General features: G+C 38.3%; 3 protein-coding genes across 4 annotated transcripts; 1 reads left to right on the forward strand and 2 right to left on the reverse strand.

Moving 5' to 3' along the window:
- Window positions 1-5,415: 5,415 nt before the first annotated feature.
- On the reverse strand, window positions 5,416-6,312 carry NDHS (NAD(P)H-quinone oxidoreductase subunit S). Its single transcript, XM_086451280.1, has one exon. It carries the CDS (start codon window positions 6,236-6,238, stop codon window positions 5,546-5,548), a length of 693 nt encoding a protein of 230 aa, XP_086307406.1. The 5' UTR covers window positions 6,239-6,312; the 3' UTR covers window positions 5,416-5,545.
- A 122-nt stretch (window positions 6,313-6,434) lies between these two features.
- On the forward strand, window positions 6,435-9,792 carry LOC147396288 (rhomboid-like protein 14, mitochondrial). The gene is made up of 2 exons (XM_086451279.1): window positions 6,435-6,790; window positions 8,790-9,792. The coding sequence occupies exons 1-2, from the start codon at window positions 6,587-6,589 to the stop codon at window positions 9,570-9,572; spliced, it is 987 nt and encodes a 328-aa protein (XP_086307405.1). The 5' UTR covers window positions 6,435-6,586; the 3' UTR covers window positions 9,573-9,792.
- A 1,834-nt stretch (window positions 9,793-11,626) lies between these two features.
- LOC147396289 (Glutamyl/glutaminyl-tRNA synthetase, class Ic) lies at window positions 11,627-19,216 on the reverse strand. 2 transcript variants are annotated; one of them, XM_086451277.1, is made up of 9 exons: window positions 19,004-19,212; window positions 18,435-18,494; window positions 18,213-18,352; window positions 16,188-16,284; window positions 15,906-16,059; window positions 12,941-14,067; window positions 12,370-12,837; window positions 12,061-12,275; window positions 11,627-11,899 (listed from the first exon to the last, which is right to left on the reverse strand). In XM_086451277.1, the coding sequence occupies exons 2-9, from the start codon at window positions 18,453-18,455 to the stop codon at window positions 11,896-11,898; spliced, it is 2,226 nt and encodes a 741-aa protein (XP_086307403.1). In that variant the 5' UTR covers window positions 18,456-18,494; window positions 19,004-19,212; the 3' UTR covers window positions 11,627-11,895. The 2 variants fall into 2 exon arrangements, with proteins under 2 accessions (XP_086307403.1, XP_086307404.1); XM_086451278.1 differs by lacking the exon at window positions 11,627-11,899 and having other exon boundaries at window positions 12,057-12,275; window positions 19,004-19,216.
- Between the last annotated feature and the right edge of the window lie 219 nt (window positions 19,217-19,435).

A 19,435-nucleotide genomic window follows, 5' to 3' on the forward strand; every position in this document is an offset into this window, starting at 1 on the left:
CGAGAGGCAGGGGTAGCCAGGATAGAATTGGAGATGATGGAATGGTTAGTAAGTGAAGCGTTGAATTTGGCAAGAGATTTTGGCTTAGTTCCAGAGGTGGAGGATAGGGAATCCTCTCTAATTTTGAGAGTGGCTATAGGGGATTTGAGAGACAGAGCTATTCTAGAAGAGGACTGTAAGCGCATCAATCAAGAGTTAGGAATTGAGGATGGTAATGAGCAAGAGGACCACGAGTACAGTCAGGAAATACGCAGTTTTAGGGATGGCGAGAATAATGAGTTGGTGGTGGTTGCCCCGTTGGAGATGACAAAGAGTTTAATCAAAATTAGAGCAGAAAAGGATGTGAATAGGATGGTGAAGAGGTAGGAGTTTCGGTTTGTGGTGGGTCTTTTATAGGTGCCCAATGTCGCTCAAAGTTTTGTCTTGGAATGTTAGGGGGTTAGGAGATAGGAGAAAAAGGGCTGCAATGAAAGCTTTTATCAGGAGCATCAATCCTCTCATTGTCACGCTCCAAGAATCGAAATTAGCCAGTTGCAATGATAAGATCATTCAGGAAATTTGGGGGAGAAACATTGAATGGATAACCCTTCCTGCAATAGGTTCGGCCGGCGGTATTCTTATGATGTGGAATAAAGATCGGATTCAAGTGACAGATAATTTAGTAGGGGCTTTCTCGATTTCTATTTCTTGCAGGAAACGAGATGAAGATTTTCAATGGGTGTTTTCAGGAATTTACGGTCCAACCATCAATAGGGAGAGAACACATTTTTGGGAGGAACTCGAAGATGTAGCGGGTTACTGGGAGCAACCCTGGGTCTTAGGAGGGGATTTTAATGTTACCAGATTTACTTATGAGAAGAATAGGAGTTCGAACGTAACTCAGAGGATGAGAAAATTCAACGAATTTATAGGAAGACATAACTTGATGGATTTCCCTCTTCTCGGTAGACGTTTCACCTGGTCTAATAACCAAGATAATTCTAGGATGTCCAGATTAGACAGGTTTTTGGTGGATAATGAGTGGGAGGAGAAGTTTCATAATGTGATTCAATCTGCTAGCCCTAGCCCGGTTTCGGATCATACTCCCATTTTGTTGGAAGCAGGTCATACTAGACAACATCCGCTCCCTTTTAGATTTGAGAACATGTGGTTGGTTCAACCAAACTTCTTAGACCTCATTAGGAATTGGTGGAATGAGTGCCCTTCTTCAGGTAATCCAGGTTTTGTGTTTAAGAAGAAGCTCAAATTCCTCAAAGAGAAGTTGAAAATTTGGAACAAGGAGGTGCTCGGGAGTATTGATGAGAAAAAAAAGGAGATTTTGTTAGACATTGAAACTTTAGATAAGAAAGAGGAAGAAGGAGAGCTGAGGTTAGAGGATAGAAGCAAGAGAATGGAACTGAAGTTGGAATTCCAAAAAGTGGCTTTTATAGAAGAGATAAGTTGGAAACAAAAGTCCAGGGTCAAATGGTTGAAAGAAGGGGATAATAATACTAAATTTTTTCACAAAGTTGCTAATTTCCATAGGAGAAGTAACCGGCTTGATAATCTTAACATCAATGATGTCATGAGGGTAGGAGAGGAGGAAGTTAGGGAGGGGGTGGTGTGCTTTTATAAGGATTTGTATAAGGAGAAGGAACCCCTAAGACCTCGGCCGGATAATTTAGAGTTTAAGTCCTTGAATCAGCAGGAGAGGGTGTGGTTGGAAAGTCCAATAGGGGAGGAGGAGGTTAAAGCGGTTCTCTTTTCGATGAGTGGGGATAAGGCGCCCGGTCCAGATGGTTTTAACATGGAATTTTACAAACACTGCTGGGAGGTCGTCGCGAGAGATTTTATGGAGATCGTTAAGGAGTTGCAAGATAAGAGGTGTTTGGAGTATAGCCTTAATAGCACTTTTGTGGCTTTGATTCCTAAGAAAGTCGAGGCGGATAGGATAGAAGATTTTAGACCGATTAGTTTGGTTAGTTCGGTGTACAAGATTATATCCAAAGTGCTGGCTAATCGGTTGAAAAGAGTTCTTCCTAATCTCATAGGCGATGAGCAAGGGGCTTTCATTAAAGGTAGACAAATTTTAGATGGTGTTTTGATTGCTAATGAGTGCCTTGACTCTAGGATCAAGAAGAAGGAGAAAGGAATGATAGGGAAGATTGACTTACAAAAAGCTTATGACCATGTAAGTTGGGATTTTTTGGAGTACATGATGAGGAGGATGGGTTTTGGAGAGAAGTGGATCAGTTGGATTATGAAATGTGTCACAACAGTATCTTATTCAATTTTAGTCAATGGGAGTCCAGCAGGTTTTTTTAGGGGATCACGAGGGTTGAGGCAAGGGGACCCTTTATCTCCATTCTTGTTTCTTATTATTGCTGAAGCTTTGGGCAGACTGTTTACAAGAGCGGTTGATTTAGGCAAGCTCTCGGGGTTTAAAGTGAAAGATGGACCTTTGATTTCTCACTTACAATTTGCGGACGACACATTAGTTTTTTTGGAGCATTCGAGGGATCAGGTGAGGGTGCTTCGTGTTTTATTATGCTGTTTTGAGGCAATGTCAGATCTTCATATTAATCTGCAGAAGAGCAAGCTTTTTGGGGTAGGAGAGGTGGTCGATATTCATTTGTTGGCTACTATACTGGGTTGTGGGTATGATACCTTGCCCACGTCATATTTGGGTTTACCGTTGGGAGCACCATATAATAGTATCAATATTTGGGAGGGTGTGATGGAGAGGATGGAAAAAAGGTTGAGTAGGTGGAAGGCCAATTATTTGTCGAAAGGAGGAAAGGTCACGTTGATCAAAAGCACTTTAACGACTATCCCAGTTTATGTCCTATCGTTGTTCACGCTTCCAAGGTCTGTTGAGATCAGAATGGAAAGACTTATGAAGGATTTTTTATGGAATGATAGGAAAGACAGGAGAAAGTATCATCTAGTTAGATGGAAAGTGATCTGCACACCTAAGAGAAATGGGGGGCTGGGCATTAGGAGGCTTAGATTAACCAATAGAGTTCTGTTAGGTAAATGGTTTTGGAGATTTGGCGAAGAAAGGAGGAGTTTGTGGAGGAAGGTGATTAAGGCTAAGTATGGGGAAAGGAGGTTAGGTTGGTTTAGTGGAGAGGCTAAAGACCCGTATGGGTGTAGTGTGTGGAAAGGGGTTCTTAAAGGGATAAAAGATTTCGAGATGGGGATTAGATTCAAAGCGGGTGTGGGAGATTGAGTTAGATTTTGGGAGGATAGTTGGTGTGGCACATCGTCTCTAGCAAACCAATTCCCGTCCTTGTACACTTGTTCTGCAAAGAAGAATTGCTCTATTCAGCAGTGTTTGGTTGGCAACGAGTCGGACCCTACTTGGAATCTGGGGTTTAGAAGAAATTTTAATGATTGGGAGTTAACTGAGGTGACATTTCTCCTAGATCTCTTGCATGTGGTTCAACTCAATGACAGTGAACAGGATAAGTGGGAATGGACAAGAGCGAAGGATTTGAGATTCTCTGTCAAGTCTTTCTATGAGTGGTTCACTTGCGACGAAGAGAGATCCCCAGTGATAGTTAATGGTTGGTCTAGGTTAGTTCCCTCTAAAGTAGTTTTCTTTGTTTGGTTGGCTTCTCTTGGTAAGATTCTTACTTTGGACAATTTGATTGTGCGTGGTTGGATCACTCCAAATTGTTGTCCCCTTTGCATGTGTGATGGGGAATCTATCAATCATTTATTAATCCATTGCTCTTTTTCCTATCATATTTGGTCGATTTTCATTGATCTGTTCCATCTTAATTGGGTCCCTCCTTGTAAGTTCTCTTCGTTGTTAAAAGAGTGGACTTGTAACGCCTTCCACACCAGAAAAAGGATCCTTTGGGCTATGCTTCCCGCTGCTATTGCTTGGGGGATTTGGACCGAGAGAAATAACAGAGTGTTCAATAATAAGACTAATTCTCCTCATGCAAGTTTTTTGGAGATCTTGGGGTTGTTATACCTTTGGTCAAAGCAGAAGATAAAGTTCTCGGGGATAACTTTTGATGATTTTGTTTTTAGATGGCATTCCTTATGTAATTATTGATGTGGTTCTTTCTTTTTGTTTTTTAGAGGCTTCCTCGGCCTCCTTGTCTCTTGTTTTCTTTCTTTGATCAATATATTATACTCTTCAAAAAAAAAAAAAGTCCTCGATCACTTTAAGAATCCCCTTCCACACACTGCATCTATACGAGCCTTTAACCTCACCGCTATACCAACCTAACCTCTTCACCCCGTACTTAGCCATAATGACCCTCCTCCACAGACTATCCCTCTCCTTGCCGAACGTCCAAAGTCATTTCCCTAAAAACGTTTTATTAACCTTAGACCCCTAATCCCCAGTCCTTCATTCTTCTTAGGCATGCAAATCAACTTCCATCTTACTAAGTAGTACTTCCTCCTACCATTTTTATCATTCTACAAAAAATTTCTCATAAGCTTTTCCAATCTGATTTTTACGAACTTAGGAAGTGAGAATAGGGAGAGGAAGTATACCGGGATACTTGTCAAGGTGCTTTTGATCAAAGTTACTTTCCCTCCTTTTGATAAATATTTGGCCTTTCACGTGCTCAACCTTTTCTCCAATCTCTCAATCAAACCTTCCCAAATTATATTACTATTGTAGGGTGCTCCCAACGGTAAACTCAAATATGAGGTGGGTAAAGTATCATACCCATAACCCAAAGTTGCGGCCATCAAATGAATATCATTCACATCTCTAACCCCAAAAAGTTTACTCTTCTACAAGTTTATATGTAATCCTGAAATAACCTCAAAATAATACAATAAGACACGCAACACTCTCACCTGATCCCTCGAATGGTCCAAAAAAATATCTTTTTGTAATAAACTATCTTTTCCTCCCCTCCACCCCTCAGAAAAAAAAAAATAATAATAATATATACTTTTCAAACAAAATGACATATGGAGAGTGGTGATTTAGATCCCAGAAGCACCAAAAATTTGACTGAAATGAGCAAGATAAAAGTAAATGAAAGCAAACACACAATTAGAGAACTCACTGACTTAACATGGAAAAATTCCAATAGAAAATAAAACCACCACATAAGAAACTCAAAATTGTTGGACTTCAGATCTAGTTCTCTAAAGTAGTCCCTGGACACTGTTTTGGCTTTCTGGTCCTAGGCAAAGTTGTAAGTAAAAGGTTGCAGGTCACTCATATGTACCGCAAACTGGGTTGTGGTACTCTTATATAGGACTCAGCTTGACATAAAATTTTAGTCTTTTTCTTGAATTCAAGACCTCCCACAAGATTGATAATGCAATTTAATTTATTTATTTTCAAAAGGAAAGTATTAATCAAAAGACTGAGTTTTGATATTTTTAAAATTTCAGCTTGACATAAAAATCTCTTTGAGAAATAAAATCAAGGTTTCAGAGAAACAAAGCAGATGTAGAAACACATATCTTCCATTAATCCACAACAAGTAATTACATTTCAATCAAGATAAGGTAGAATGATATAAATTACAAGAAAAGAGGGGAAAAAAAAAAGTTGGCCAATCTTACAAACCATCAGGATCTAAGAGTCCTTTTGAACAAGAGACTCGAGGACAGCAGACTTAGGATTCACCATTGGAGGACCTTTTTCCCTTCGTTCGAGCTCGTCCAACCGAAACGTAATAAGCTTATCCCAGTTTCCTCCTTCAAAAAGGACTCCTGCCTTACCATCAGTAATTCTCTGAATGATCCCACAGTACATGTAATATGGGTTACTTGGGTTCTTCACAATGGCGATCATACCGGGCATCAAAAGAGGTAATTGAGGCGGTTTTATCTTCGGCTTCGAGATCGGAATTTCAGCCCCACTTGAACCCGAACTCAATTTCTTAGGAGGTGGGTTTTTCTCAATGAAGTTGTTCAAACCTTTCTCACCACCAGGGAATCCTCCTGTGAGGCCTAGTAACTCCTTCTCGAAAGCGTTTTCAGGGACTTTAAACTCAGTCTCAGTAGTATCAGTAGTAGAAGAAGAAGAAGAAGTTTGTGAGGCTTCAACTGTTTTGTTAAGTTCTTGTTCCAGACCTTTCTCGCCATTACAGAGGCCTCTGCCACCCATAACTTGAAAGAGATTGAATTCAGCCTTGGGTTTGAGGTAAACTGTGGAGGGCATCTTAGGAATTCTGGGAGATGATTTCTGTGGAGAATTGGAGAGTTGGGTTTTGCCAAGGAAGGAAGATTTCTCAAGGATTACCAGAGAAGGACTGAAGGAAGCCATAGTTGTGGGAACTGGGAAGGAATGAAAAGCTTCTCTCTCTCTCCCTCCCTCCCTCCCTCCCAGTCTTACTAGCTTAGCCACACGAAAAAGAGTTCGATCGACTCCTCAAATATGACTTACACGTGTCATTCAAAAAGTAAGTCTATTTTGGTTTGTGGACCAACAAAATGAAGGGTTGTGATGGATTGGTTGGTTCCTTGAATGAAGGGCTCTGATGCACGAAACTTCTGGGTTCCTCTAGTCTAGTAGTCTACTTTCTTTCCAAATTCCAAATTTCCAATTCTATCAAATAGAACGAAGAACAGATTTGCAAGGTTTGTAGCAGAAAAGATCGGATTAAAAGGGAAGATGGAGACAGGAGGAGGAAGTGGAAGGATGATCCCTCTTCTTGGGCTTCATGCGGTGATCGAGTATTACAGGCGTGAGAGTAAACCTCCTGTAACAGCTTGTCTTCTCGTTGCCAACACACTCGTTTATTTAAGGCCTGGTTTTATCCATAATGTCCTTCCTACCGTCAATGAGGTCTGCTTCAATCCCCATCTCATCCTCAAGGTATCATTTTTAACTCTCTCTCTCTCTCTCTCTCTCTCAATTTTGATGTACATATATGGGTTTTGGGTGTTTCGAACTAGTTTTAGCATTTTAGTTGTCTTAGTGATAGAATTGGGTTGGGTACTGTTCTTTGCTCAGTTGGTAGTTTTTGTTGTTATTCTTAGTTTTCTTTTTAAATCTGATGTTATTGATATGATTTGAGATTTTATAGTAAGGTTGCAGCCTGTTGAGATCACCCAAAATGAAATTAAAAGTAAAAATAAGCAAGAAGAAGAGCATTTTAGCTTTTATTTGGGCACAAGAAGTGGTGATCAAAACAGGCTGTTCTCCTTGGGTTGATTCTTGGGATTGGGTTTTGGCCACTTTGCTTTTATTCATCTGTTTGGGCTTTTGATTATAGAGAAATGGGCTTCAAACCTAAAAAATGCAACCTTGTTTAGCTTCAATATAATAAGGGATTTTCTTAATTATAAATTGCTAATCTCCAAGATAGGAACCAGATCTAAACTATTGTATCGATTGAATGTTTCGGTTAATGAAATAACCGATACGGTATCGGCCGATACATTCCCTACAAACTGATACATTCCAATACAAACCCGATACACTCCTGAAACATTCAATGTTTCAAGGTCAATGTTTTGTATCGGTCTTGGCTGATACCAATACATATCGATCGATACATTTTGACTTTTTAAACCATAAAACACTCAAAAATATGTAATAATGAAAGAGTCCTGATAATCTGACTCACTTTTTTGTATGCTCCCTTCACAGAACAGTACAAAACCATAAAGATCTGTCCTTGTGTATCCCAAGGCAAAGGATCTACAGTTATGTGAAGGGAGCGTACAAAAAAGTGAGTCAGATTATCACGACTCATAATGAAATGGTTATGTCAAGTGTTATACAACGAGCAGCTTTATTGTCCTCAAAAGGGTAATGGCAAGATGAGAAACATAGGATAGGATAGACATACATTCATGGTGTTGATAATTTAGAAATCATTTCGAAAGCTTCAGAACATCGAGCTTCAGAATAGATGTTCTTAGGCTCATACAGTTTCAATGCTACCTTGTTTAGTCTAAAAATGTTTATGGTTGCATGGCAATACATGTGTGAGTCTCTAGGGTAAACAAATTCAATTGTTTCAAATTCCCTTTCAATTCAGTTGATATGCTCGTTGCTTCAAGCATTTTTAGGAAAAAAAAAAAAAAGTTTTAACTTCTCCATAACATCTGTAATGTGTTTCTTGCTTCCTCGACCTTATCTATAAAAGAAAACCCTGGGATGTGCAAAGTGATTTTACAAAGTTGTTGGTAGTAGAAAATTTTGTAAAAGTAAGAGAGTGATTGAGAATTCTCTTTAGCTGCTCTAACTACAATTAATCATCAATTACTTTTTGGGATGAAACGTGTACAATTTTTTTTAAATGCGACTTTTCCACTTGTGCTTTAGCATTTCTAAAATAGAAGTGTTGTAAGAATAAGGATATTGACAATTATACAAAATTCCTAGAATTCAGCAGTGTGCCCTCAATTCAATGATAGAAGTCCAACATAAGTGTGATCTAGGGTGTGTGAAGTGTGATGGTCAAAGATATTTTGAACCCTTGATCCTGTATATTGTGACTCGGGTTATGGTTCCAGTTAAGGAAGTACCAATAAGAATAGTGGAAGGGAATAGTAAAGTCATCAATTTGACGAAGACAACAAAAGATGCAACGCTGAAGGCCTAAACTGTTTCTTAAGATCAAAATTAAAATATAAATCTTGGTGTTCTCACGAGAAAACCAAAAGAGTACTTTATTTGTTGTGCTTTGTAACTTCCATCTCATTATTTTGGTGGTAATTATGTAGTCATTTGTCTCATATAGAAATATTGTTGCACATTTTTCTTCTTGGATAAGCAATTTGTTGCATTCTGGTTCCTTGCAATGCTTTCTTTGTTTATCTGTTTTTTTTACTCACAAGAAGTTATTGTGTTTGGCTTTGAGCAGCACAGGGATCTCAAGCGCTTTTTGTTGTCACCCTTTTACCACATGGGCGAATCCCACCTTGTCTACAACATGATGTCACTTCTTTGGAAGGGGATTCAGTTGGAAACCTCAATGGGGAGTGTTGAGTTTGCATCCATGGTTGCCACACTACTTGGAATGTCCCAAGGAATCACGCTACTCCTCGCAAAAAGCCTTCTACTCTTCTTTGATTATGAAAGGGCCTACTACTATGAACATGCTGTTGGATTCTCTGGTGTTCTCTTTGCCATGAAAGTCATCCTCAATTCTCAGTCAGATAACTACACTTACGTGCATGGACTAATTGTGCCTGCACGTTATGCTGCATGGGCTGAGCTGATTCTCATCCAGATTTTGATGCCTGATGTGTCATTCCTGGGTCATCTCGGGGGAATACTCGCTGGAATTCTCTATCTCCGGTTGAAGGGTTCATATCCAGGTCCAGACCCGCTGACAAGCATCATCAAAAGTGCCATTGGTGCGCTAAGCTGGCCTCTGAAGCTTGTACGGAACTTGTTTCGTTTTCGTCGGCGCCAGATTTTGGGAAGGGGGACTGTTGGTGGGAGACCGATGGGGAGGAATTTGTCTGGGGTGTGGAGATGTCCAGCATGCACCTTTGATAATTCTGAGCAGTTGAACATGTGTGAGATGTGTGGTGCAGAGAGGGACGGCAATGGTTTTTTGTCACCTATTCATCCATCAGATAGGGCCCGCAATCTTTCTTTGGAAGAACTTCGTCGTCGGAGAATCGTAAGATTTGGGTGATGATTTCACACCATCTAAACCTGCAATTGTGCAATTAGAAATTGAATGCTCCAGGGAGGAAGACGAGAAAAGGTCCGAAGTAATGGTAAAATTAGGTAGGTAGTGCTGGTTCCACATTTCTTTTGGATTGCAACTACTGAGTTTTTTGAATTTGAAAAACTATAAACAATGTAAATTTTGTAATTTGATGCGAAATTGTAGTCCTCCCCATCTTCATCCATTTCTTTGTATCCGTCTCTTTTCATGTTTCTGTAGTTCTTAAAGATCAGGTCAGAAAAGAGGAGAAAGAAAGATTGATAGCTTGGGTGAAGGCAGCTTATACAAAGTAGCTTGCGGTAAGTTGTATTGAAAGCAGGCATGTTTTGGCTCTGTCGGAAGCCTTCTTCAGCACAAGAGTAAGAACAAGACATGTTAATGAAGTATGCAAAACAGAAAAAGACAATTCGAAGGCATTTGCACCTCTACATTCTTATTTATAAGACAATATTTTTCCTCTTGTTTTAATGTGAGACCTCTGCACATTATAATTTCAAAAAAAAATGAAAGACGAAAATTTTCAAGGAATGATATTTTCATTTGGATTATGTTGTATCCTACATGTACTGATTTTAATAACCATCACTTCATTGTACCATATGTTCATAGAAAAAATTGTTTTCGGTCGTAATTAGCTCATTCTAATAGTAGATAAAATGGCAACTGAGCATGGTTTTAAAAGTCATTTTGATGTCATCTCGTTCATGGACGAGACAATAGCTCATTCTAAGAGTAGATAAAATGGCAACTGAGCATGGTTTTAAAAGTCATTTTGTCGTCATCATGTTCATGGATGAGACCAAGTTGTCGCAGATGAGATATCTGATTTATTTGAGTGGTCTTGGATGAGAATTTCAAAAAAAAAAAATGCCGTAGAATTTAGAACATACCATGGCTGAGACAACTTGTCAACTTGACTCGGTCTTGGACGAGATTTAAAACCATGCGAGTGAGTCATGGATCTAAAGGTTTTAGGCTGTCCATCAAACAAATGGCTGAGATGAGAGGCTCATCCCTTGGAACTCCTATGTGATGCCTAGGAAACATATACAGATCCCATGGACCTTTTTCCCTCGCATCTCTGTTGTTAGAGAAGTACTGCAAGGAAACGCTCATCCCAGACCCTCAAATAGCTGGGATGGATTCTAACTATTGATTTTATGTAGAGTAAAGAAAGCACACAATATGCCTCTCCTCTCACCACAAAGCCCTCGTACCCATGACACATCATTCAGTAGCAGTCAAAGCCCCATACACGCTTAACCTTGTTCATAGAAATGCTCTATCACGCAACTTGCCATGAGTTTGAAATTTCCTTCAATTTCAGAGAATCTGGAATCCATACTTGCTCACAACTATTTTTTCAACAAACAAGGCCACACAAACTTGATAACAGCCACCCAATCACAACTATTTTTTCAACAAACAAAGCCTAAGTGGCAACACTGTCTGACACAACACCATCTACTTAAAGGGTCTAGTTCTGTTTCATTCATTGCAGCATCTGTTTTCTATCTGAGCAATTATTAAAGGAATAATCTTGTAACTGCTATAACTTGCAAATCTGGCATCATCATCATTGTTTGAAAAACAGTGATCCTTAAACGAGGAACAAATCCAGTGGTTCTGTTGAACCATCTACCATCCAGCAAACATTTACTGATAATTGGCGGCTTCGCTTATTTGTCACTCACTGGTGAAGCCCATAGGGCACCACGTCTTTGCATCTCATACTCTCCCTCTCAAACAACTTCGAGGTCAATAGCTCTGCCACATGGAACCTAATAGGTCTTTCTTTAGATGATAAAATGAACTATTCAAAGGGAGGACTACAAGATATATTTTCATCCAATTTACAAAGATTAACATTTGCAATGTAATAATAACACACTACCATAAAACTCTTGTGCCAATTTTGCTTTGGAAATCATAACACCGTGATCTTCTTTAAAATCTCTATCAAACTTGTTTATTTTTCCAAACACATTGGAGTGGCAGAATTATTAAAAGAGCACTGCTGTCAATTGTACGGTAACAAATATGTTATCGCACATATCATCCATACCATTTACCGTCAATAAGAAGTGATCAAACATTGTATCACCATTTCGGATCCCCAACCAATATCCTTATCAAAATTATATTAAGACTCATACAATGCACCAACCATTTGGACTTACAAATTCATGTTTAGAAATAACATCATGTTCAAAAATGGATAATAAAAAGCATTTCTGAGTAAAACATGTCAATGTCTACCCAGTATCACGTTACTGCTTGAAAAAACTTACCTGCCAAAACAAAAATGAAACATCAAGATCAAAAAATGATTAGATAATTCCATTTGTCATACATCTCTAGCAACCAATGATTGTAGTCTATCATCTTATCTGTTGGTGAAGAAACCAAATTTTGTAAGGTCTTTAACAAAGAGAGTAGAGAGTAGACTCACCTCAGTGATGATTGTTGTCTACCATCTGGAATTGCAATTAGAACAATTGGCCTGGAGGGTCTAACAAAAGGAACATCACACCTGAAATAGCCTTTCCTCTCCAGCTGCAATATCTCTCCACGCTTCAAATTGCGCATGTTGGAATCCCCAAGTGCCAAAGTCTCCTTTTTTGTATAGGGATTAAGCACAGCAAGAAAATCCTCCCCTTCTTCAAGCTGCAGTTATATCAAAAATAAAATATAGATATTGACACCATTATAACCTTAAGAAATCCAGCAAAAAAATATAAAATTGAAGCAGAGTATGGACCTTAGTCTTTGTGATTAGGTAGTCCAACTCAACCAACGACAGATTAACCAACTCATCTGATTCAGGTAGCCATGTAAGCTTCAATTTTGTGGTCTTAACAGAACCCTCAAGGTGCAAAACTCCTGTCAACTGTATGACATTTCCCTTCTCATCTTTCCCAATTTCTTTTATTACTGCATTCCCCCAATCCATCAAAGTTATTTCCTCATCTACTGAAACAGAATTTGCATCAGCATTATCTAACCATATCCTCTTTGTGAATGTTGTAGCTTTTGTTCCAGCACCATCAAATTTCTTATGCCTTGGTATGATACGCACAACCGGTTCCTCAGGACCATCAATTAGGGTCAACATCACACGCTGTTCTTCAAGGACAGCAGTATGCCTAGGACACACTGGATCAATTATTTTCTTATTAATAGTCCATAATTTGTCCCACTCCATGAGATTCAGATTTCTTGATGCACCCTGAGACAGATGAAAAAATTAGAACAACAAAAAATGAAGATAAAATAGATAAATAGTATCCCACAGTTGGACTCTAGGATTTAGCTATAAATAATAGTCTCACCTGTTCAAGAATGAACTGTATCAATGCCTCGATTTTCAGACCTCTACGTACAATTCCTTGCACAGTTGGGAAACGAGGATCATCCCATCCCTCAACTTTTCCATTTTGAACAAACCAAAGAAGCTTGCGTTTGCTAAGAAGCGTATATACCATATTCAATCGGCTAAATTCATAAATTTGGACTTTTCTTAGTCCCATATCACCGAGAATTCTGTAATACTGGGCATTACGATCATGGTACTCACTAGATCGGAGGGCATGTGTTACACCTTCAATAGCATCAACAAATGGACATGCGAAGTCATATGTTGGGTACACCTTATACTTGGACCCAATACGATGGTGAGGCATTGGATTGCAACGGTAATACACCGGATCTCGTAGTGACTTATTTGGATCCTGCATGTCCAACTTACCACGGATACAGCACTGCAGACCCCTTTCAGAACCTGCAATCATTTCTTTCCATAATTCCAAACTCTTCTCAGTACTGTTATTTCGACATTTGGATTCAATGCCGTCCATCCGTTCTTTCTGCATCTGCTCCCTCGGTGTATCATCAGCGTATGCTTTTCCTTGAAGTATCAAGCTTTCAGCCATTTCCATCAATTTGGGAAAGTAATCTGAAGTATATGTAACAACATTATACTTGATACCCAGAGTCTCAATATCTTTTAGTATATTCTCTACAAACTCATTGCTCTCTTTGGCAGGATTTGTGTCATCAAAGCGAACTATCAGCCGACCTTTGTATCTTTCGGCAAAATATTTATTCAAAAGGGCAGCTTTTGAATGCCCAATATGAAGATATCCGCTGGGTTCTGGTGCAAAGCGCAAACATACCTTCCCAACTTTAGCATCAGGAAGGTCCACTTCGAAATTACGGCGGGTGCCAACTTTCCCCTTCTCATTACTTTCCTCGGACATACTTGTTGACTGATTGACATCATGTTGTTCTTTTTCCTTTGATTTGGTCATTGTTGGCCTTCCTAATCCTCTTTTCCCGACATAGGTTGTCAGTACACCACTTAACACAACATTGTACTCTGTTGCAATTGAATTGAACCAACGAACTAGATTTTGGTATTTCTTTGACTTCCTTAAACTTTCCCATCTTTGCCCAGTGCCTGCAGACCACAAAGTAATAGAAAGTAATTGAGGAGAACAAGTACACAGGACAACACGGTATGCGTTGGGTAGCCGCAAAGGAATTCCATCAACGGCCAACATTACCGCATGAACCACCATTACCCCATCTCAAAAATTGACTCATCAAGATGATGGCTTACTATCTGACCCTTGGATTTGTTCTTAAATGTCATTCATATTCTTTTGTTGATCCAAGGACATGTCATAGATTGAAGGTTCTAATCATCTGACAGGGTTAATTTTTTTGCATAAGAAATGACATAGGTGGGGTCCAAAGAATGGTAGGTCAATTTCAGCATAGGTACACCATATTTAGCTCTTTTATATATATATATATATAGGGTCGGGTTCAAACGACACACATTGCAACACACATTGCGACAACGTGTTTTGTCTTATATGGGAAAAAATGTTTGGAATGGACTAATTTTTTGTGAGGATGATCTCTATGGTGAGGAGATCATCCTTGCCAAAAATCAGCTCATTATGAAACTTCTAGCCCCATGTTTACAGGTTGAAAATTTTTAAACCGTCCAATTTTTGTAAATCAATTTTGATGGGGTTAGAAGTTTTGGATTGGGATGATTTTTTGCAAGGATGATCCCCTCATCACAGAGATCATCCTCACAAAAAATCAGCCCATTCCAAACATTTTTGCCCATATAAGACAAACACGTTGTCACAATGTGTGTTGCAATGTGTGTCGTTTGAACCTGACCCATATATATATATATATATATATATATATATATATAAATACCACATCCAGCCCTAGGCCATTGTTTTACCTGTTGACAAAACATTTACCCCAAAAGACCGATCTGATGGGGAAGGTGCAATTATGAATATAATTGCATGGGTCAAACTGGGGCATGATACAAGAGCACATGATACCCGGGAGCGGAGGCAGATAACACAACATTCAACACTCCCTCTTGCCCATGAGGGTGGAAAATTCCTTCGAGGAGACTCAAACCCGGTACCTATACAAACTGAGTGCTCTGAAACCATGTAGAAGCCCATGGGCCTAAATCATCCTCACAAAACTGGCTTGTAAGGTGAGTATTGGCCCAGGTTTATATATAGCCCAAGGTTACGATACCTAGGTGATGTGGGACTGTAACGTGTCTCCTACGTCCCTGTGGTTACCCGCTCTGATCATATTGATAAACCATTTACCCCAAAAGACCAATCTGATGGAAAAAGTGCAACTAATTTAAGAGGGTCATGGGTCGAACTGGGGCACGATACATGAGAACGTGACACCCGGGAGCGGAGGCGGATAACACAACACTCGATACTACCATAATTAGGGTACACCATCATGCAAAGGGATGCAACCACCATTCATGGGTCCCACCAGAAAATCTCCTACGAAATGAGAAGACAATTTAATGATCATGAACAACAAACAAGATATATGGCCTCTACCGATCATCTTTACCATCTACACCTTATCTCAACTTTTTGGGGTCGAAAACATGAATTCACTTTGTTTTTATCAACAAAATGATATGTAATTACTTTGATCATTCATCTTTTTCTTTCTTTCTTTTTTCCTATCAAAGAATGTAATAGACTGGTTGGTTATGATCATCCAAGCAAGCCAAACTTTGGTGCAGTCAGTAAGAGATCCTCTAGATGGAACCCATGGAATGGTGTATCCACCTTTCAGATAACCGTTGACTTGTGATCCAACTAACTTGGTCCTATGATCCCTACCAACAAGACCTCTCCAGATTGCTTTGTCTGTAAGCACAAATAAGGTGTACAAATTAAGTGTTCCCAACATAAACATGATGGCTTAAAATTTTACCTGCAAGACTCGACCAGATTGCTACATCTGCAACTGAAAAACCATGACCAACCAAGAAAGTACGCTGTGACAGATAACCATCCACATAGCTGCATGCACTCTCGAACTCAGAACCTAGTGAGAAGACATGGGCATGTTCTAGCCACTCGTCGATCTGAAAAGGAAGATAACTAAAGAAAATTAAAAACATTAACAGTGAAAACAGAAGTATAGAAACTAGGTCTTTAAAATAAGATGAGAAGCTCCAAAAGTTTTTAATACTCTGCAATGCAACAAAAATACCTGGCCGGATTCCAATGCATCCTGCCCATAGAAATTGGGAATCGTTGCTACCCGACCAAGATAGCGTAGAAGAATGTCATTACCATGCAATTTCAATCTGGAAAACAAAATTAAGGTAGAGATTGATTAACTTGAAATTAAAGTGTCAGTATGGTAGTTTTTGTAATATGTTGATATTTTGAATAAACAACAAGCCACATATCGAAAGTAAATTTAATAAAAAATAAACAAATTACACATATTTATGAAAAAATCAACCACTACAAAATTCAAATAAGAATCTCGACCACCTACATATGCTATAAAAACTTCCAGTTTAAATAAATACTGGTTTCTCGGACAAAAGTATACAATAATAATAAAACCAAATAAAATATCAAACACGCAAGATACATCAGCACATTCCTTAAAATAAGCCAAAAGCATAATATACATCCTTCTGTGACTACCAAATCAATCAAACTCGCTTTTAATTTTCATTAAATTCTAGATAAGGTTGTAAGTTCATTTCCTCAATAAAATCATGACCCTAACTTCTACAGGTATAACCCATAAATAAACAAAGAAAAAAGAAAAGAAAAAAAAAAAAAAATCACCCCTGCAAATAGTTTTGGATTGATCAGTTCTTTAACTACTCTTAAATTTCTTCAAGTTACCCAGTTTTTTCATGTTATTTACAACAGAATTATAGTATATTGTATAGATATGCATTTTTTTTTCATTTACTTGGTATTTTGTGAGGATGATTAATCAACTCATTCCGGAACTTCTAACTCAATGAAAAGTCATGCTAAAGTAAGGTGAATGGATGACCATCCGAATGGTTTGTCTTGTAATCTAATTTTGAAAGGGTTAGATGTTTCAATATTAGCCAAGTTTTGGTACATAATATTATCCCTAAACTTGTCTCCAATGCGGACTCCATAGCACGTATGCAAACACATCTAAGAATATCCCAGCCAATTATATACAGTAACATCATCGACTTCCAATACACCAACCAACCCATCACGCACGCACTCACAAAATGGGGGATCTGGCCAGCAAAGACATTGTAGTCAAGAATTGTCACATGACATCCCACAAAGGCCTAGCGCATTGCATAGCTGTGTAGTGTGATAGTCACCAAGTCGGAGTTCGGGAATAAGTCGGCAAGGGGAAAAATTCGGTAACATCAGGAAAAAGTCAAATTAGTGTTAGGACTGTGTAAAAGTTCCAAGTAAGTGATATTCTCCTGTTACATCATTAAATACCATATTGAACTATAGTAATCAATTACTAAACCCCGTATTGATTTCATCCATGCATGCATAACAAGTAACCACAAATCCACAGTATAGTCAAGATTTATATTGTTAAATAACAATCATAAGTCCGAGTTAGGACTCATCAACTTGTCAAAAACATCAAAATCAATGTCATCCTCATTTACATCATTATTATTTTTTGATAGATAAAGAAGAACACAACAAATACAAAGAACTAAGTAGGTCGAGGCGACCTCCAAAACGAAACAAAAGTAGAAACATGAGATAGAGCTCTGGTAGATTACAAACAAGGAAGTCCTCAAAGAACATCCCTTTGAACTCCATTTACATCATTATTATCTTATGTTTTATTGGTAAAATGGTTACCATCATCTTCATCAAGGTCATATTCTCTTACTAGTGCACCAATTTCATATTATATTTTTCTTGATTTAATCGCGAAGATCATATTAAAAAGTCGCAATTAAATCGGTGAAGAAAAAAGTCAAGATTTAATCCCAATTTTTTTTCAAAAAGTAGGAGACTTTGGTGACTATTTAGTGTCTTAGTCTTTCTAGTGGTAAGCAACAATGGGATATCCATATTTGGTTAAGAAAAGGGTATGAAATTTTGGTACAGCATTTTGATATATTTCCATAAATAGAAAGAAAAAAATATCTATTTAAACAAATCAATTATATATTAGAATATGGTTTCCAGTTCCATTGATTGAAACATTTGATCATTAAAATGATGATGAGGATTACTAAAAATATACCCAGATGAGAAGTGAAAGGTGGAAGTAGAACCAGAGGGAAGGCTCGAATCAGTTGACAAGGAAATTCCAGCGATCTTTGCAGCAACAATGACAGAAAGTGGAGGATTATCGGCAGCAAAACACACAGTAATTTCCTTCATCTGCACACAGTAGTAGTAGTAGTAGTAGTAATCAAAATATTAGGGTTTTTTCGCTCATAATACTGAGAATGGGAGGGCATACCTTTGATCTGTCGGATTCCATAGTGAAGCTTTAGTTTTGTTCTAACGCCGCCGCTGATGCCTGATGAAGAGGAGAGGTAGAGATCTTTGATCTGATCTTTTAAATAAAAAACATAAAATCGAATCGGATGGAGGGTTGCGTTAAACCTGAGAACGGATACTAATCGAATCGGATAGGCCTATATCCGAATTCGAATCCGAAAAAATATCGATATCCGAATTCGAATTCATCATTATTATTATTATTATTAAAACCATCATCTTTGATTTGTGTGAAAAACCTCTCAAACCCATTCATCTTCTTCTTCAACCCACCCTTTCTCATTTTCTAAAAACCAGTCAATCTACGGTCCTCTTGCCTTCATGCAAACCACTTAAGGCCAAAAAAGGATTTGATTTTTTGGGGGAAGTAGAAGACTGTGAAATTTTGGGTAAAATAATAATAGAGTTTTCTACAAATAGGGCTTAGGATCTCAAGAATAGGAAGCCTTAACAAGAGTTTCAAGATGACTGAAATTGAAAGAAAAATCAAAGGGTTTCCGCTGTTGTTGAGAGAGAAGACAGACCTACCTGGAATGTAACGATACTCGGTGCAAGCTTCAAGGCCAAGTGGAGATGGAGATAAAGAAAAAGGTGAAACAAAATATAATTGAACCAAGCTAGACTTGCTAATTTAACTAGATTCGTTGGCCCATTGTTTTATCACAACGCCGGTCTTCTAAAATAAACTTCAGATTATAAATACAAATCGAAATTGCAAACTCCTAAGAAAAGTTGTAAATTGGTCCAAAGCCCAAACAAATTGAAACGGATTGGGATCATGTTTCAAGTAACCCAGTGTTGAATATATATCATTTACAGCTGTAAGCCGCTGGATTATCAACACCTTTTGTTTTCTTTTTTGACTCTACACGCTCGAAAGAATTATGAGTTTGAACTTTGAATCCATTACTAGAAACCATCAAACGACCAATATAAGCTAGGGGCAAGTTGAATTCAAAC

Source organism: Akebia trifoliata, chromosome 8 (genome assembly GCF_017979445.1).
Source record: "Akebia trifoliata isolate Shusen 1 chromosome 8, ASM1797944v1, whole genome shotgun sequence".
In the NCBI taxonomy this organism is placed as follows: Eukaryota; Viridiplantae; Streptophyta; class Magnoliopsida; order Ranunculales; family Lardizabalaceae; genus Akebia; species Akebia trifoliata.

Excerpts from the sequence above, each read along its gene's own strand:
- NDHS (XM_086451280.1), bottom strand. The coding sequence starts at position 6,238 with ATGGCTTCCTTCAGTCCTTCTCTGGTAATCCTTGAGAAATCTTCCTTC.
- LOC147396288 (XM_086451279.1), top strand. The coding sequence starts at position 6,587 with ATGGAGACAGGAGGAGGAAGTGGAAGGATGATCCCTCTTCTTGGGCTT. Across the intron at positions 6,791-8,789 it reads ATCCCCATCTCATCCTCAAG|CACAGGGATCTCAAGCGCTT; the intron begins GTATCATTTTTA and ends GGCTTTGAGCAG.
- LOC147396289 (XM_086451277.1), bottom strand. The coding sequence starts at position 18,455 with ATGGAATCCGACAGATCAAAG. Across the intron at positions 16,285-18,212 it reads ACCTTTCACTTCTCATCTGG|ATTGAAATTGCATGGTAATG; the intron begins GTATATTTTTAG and ends TTTGTTTTCCAG. Across the intron at positions 12,276-12,369 it reads ACCTAATCACAAAGACTAAG|CTTGAAGAAGGGGAGGATTT; the intron begins GTCCATACTCTG and ends ATATAACTGCAG.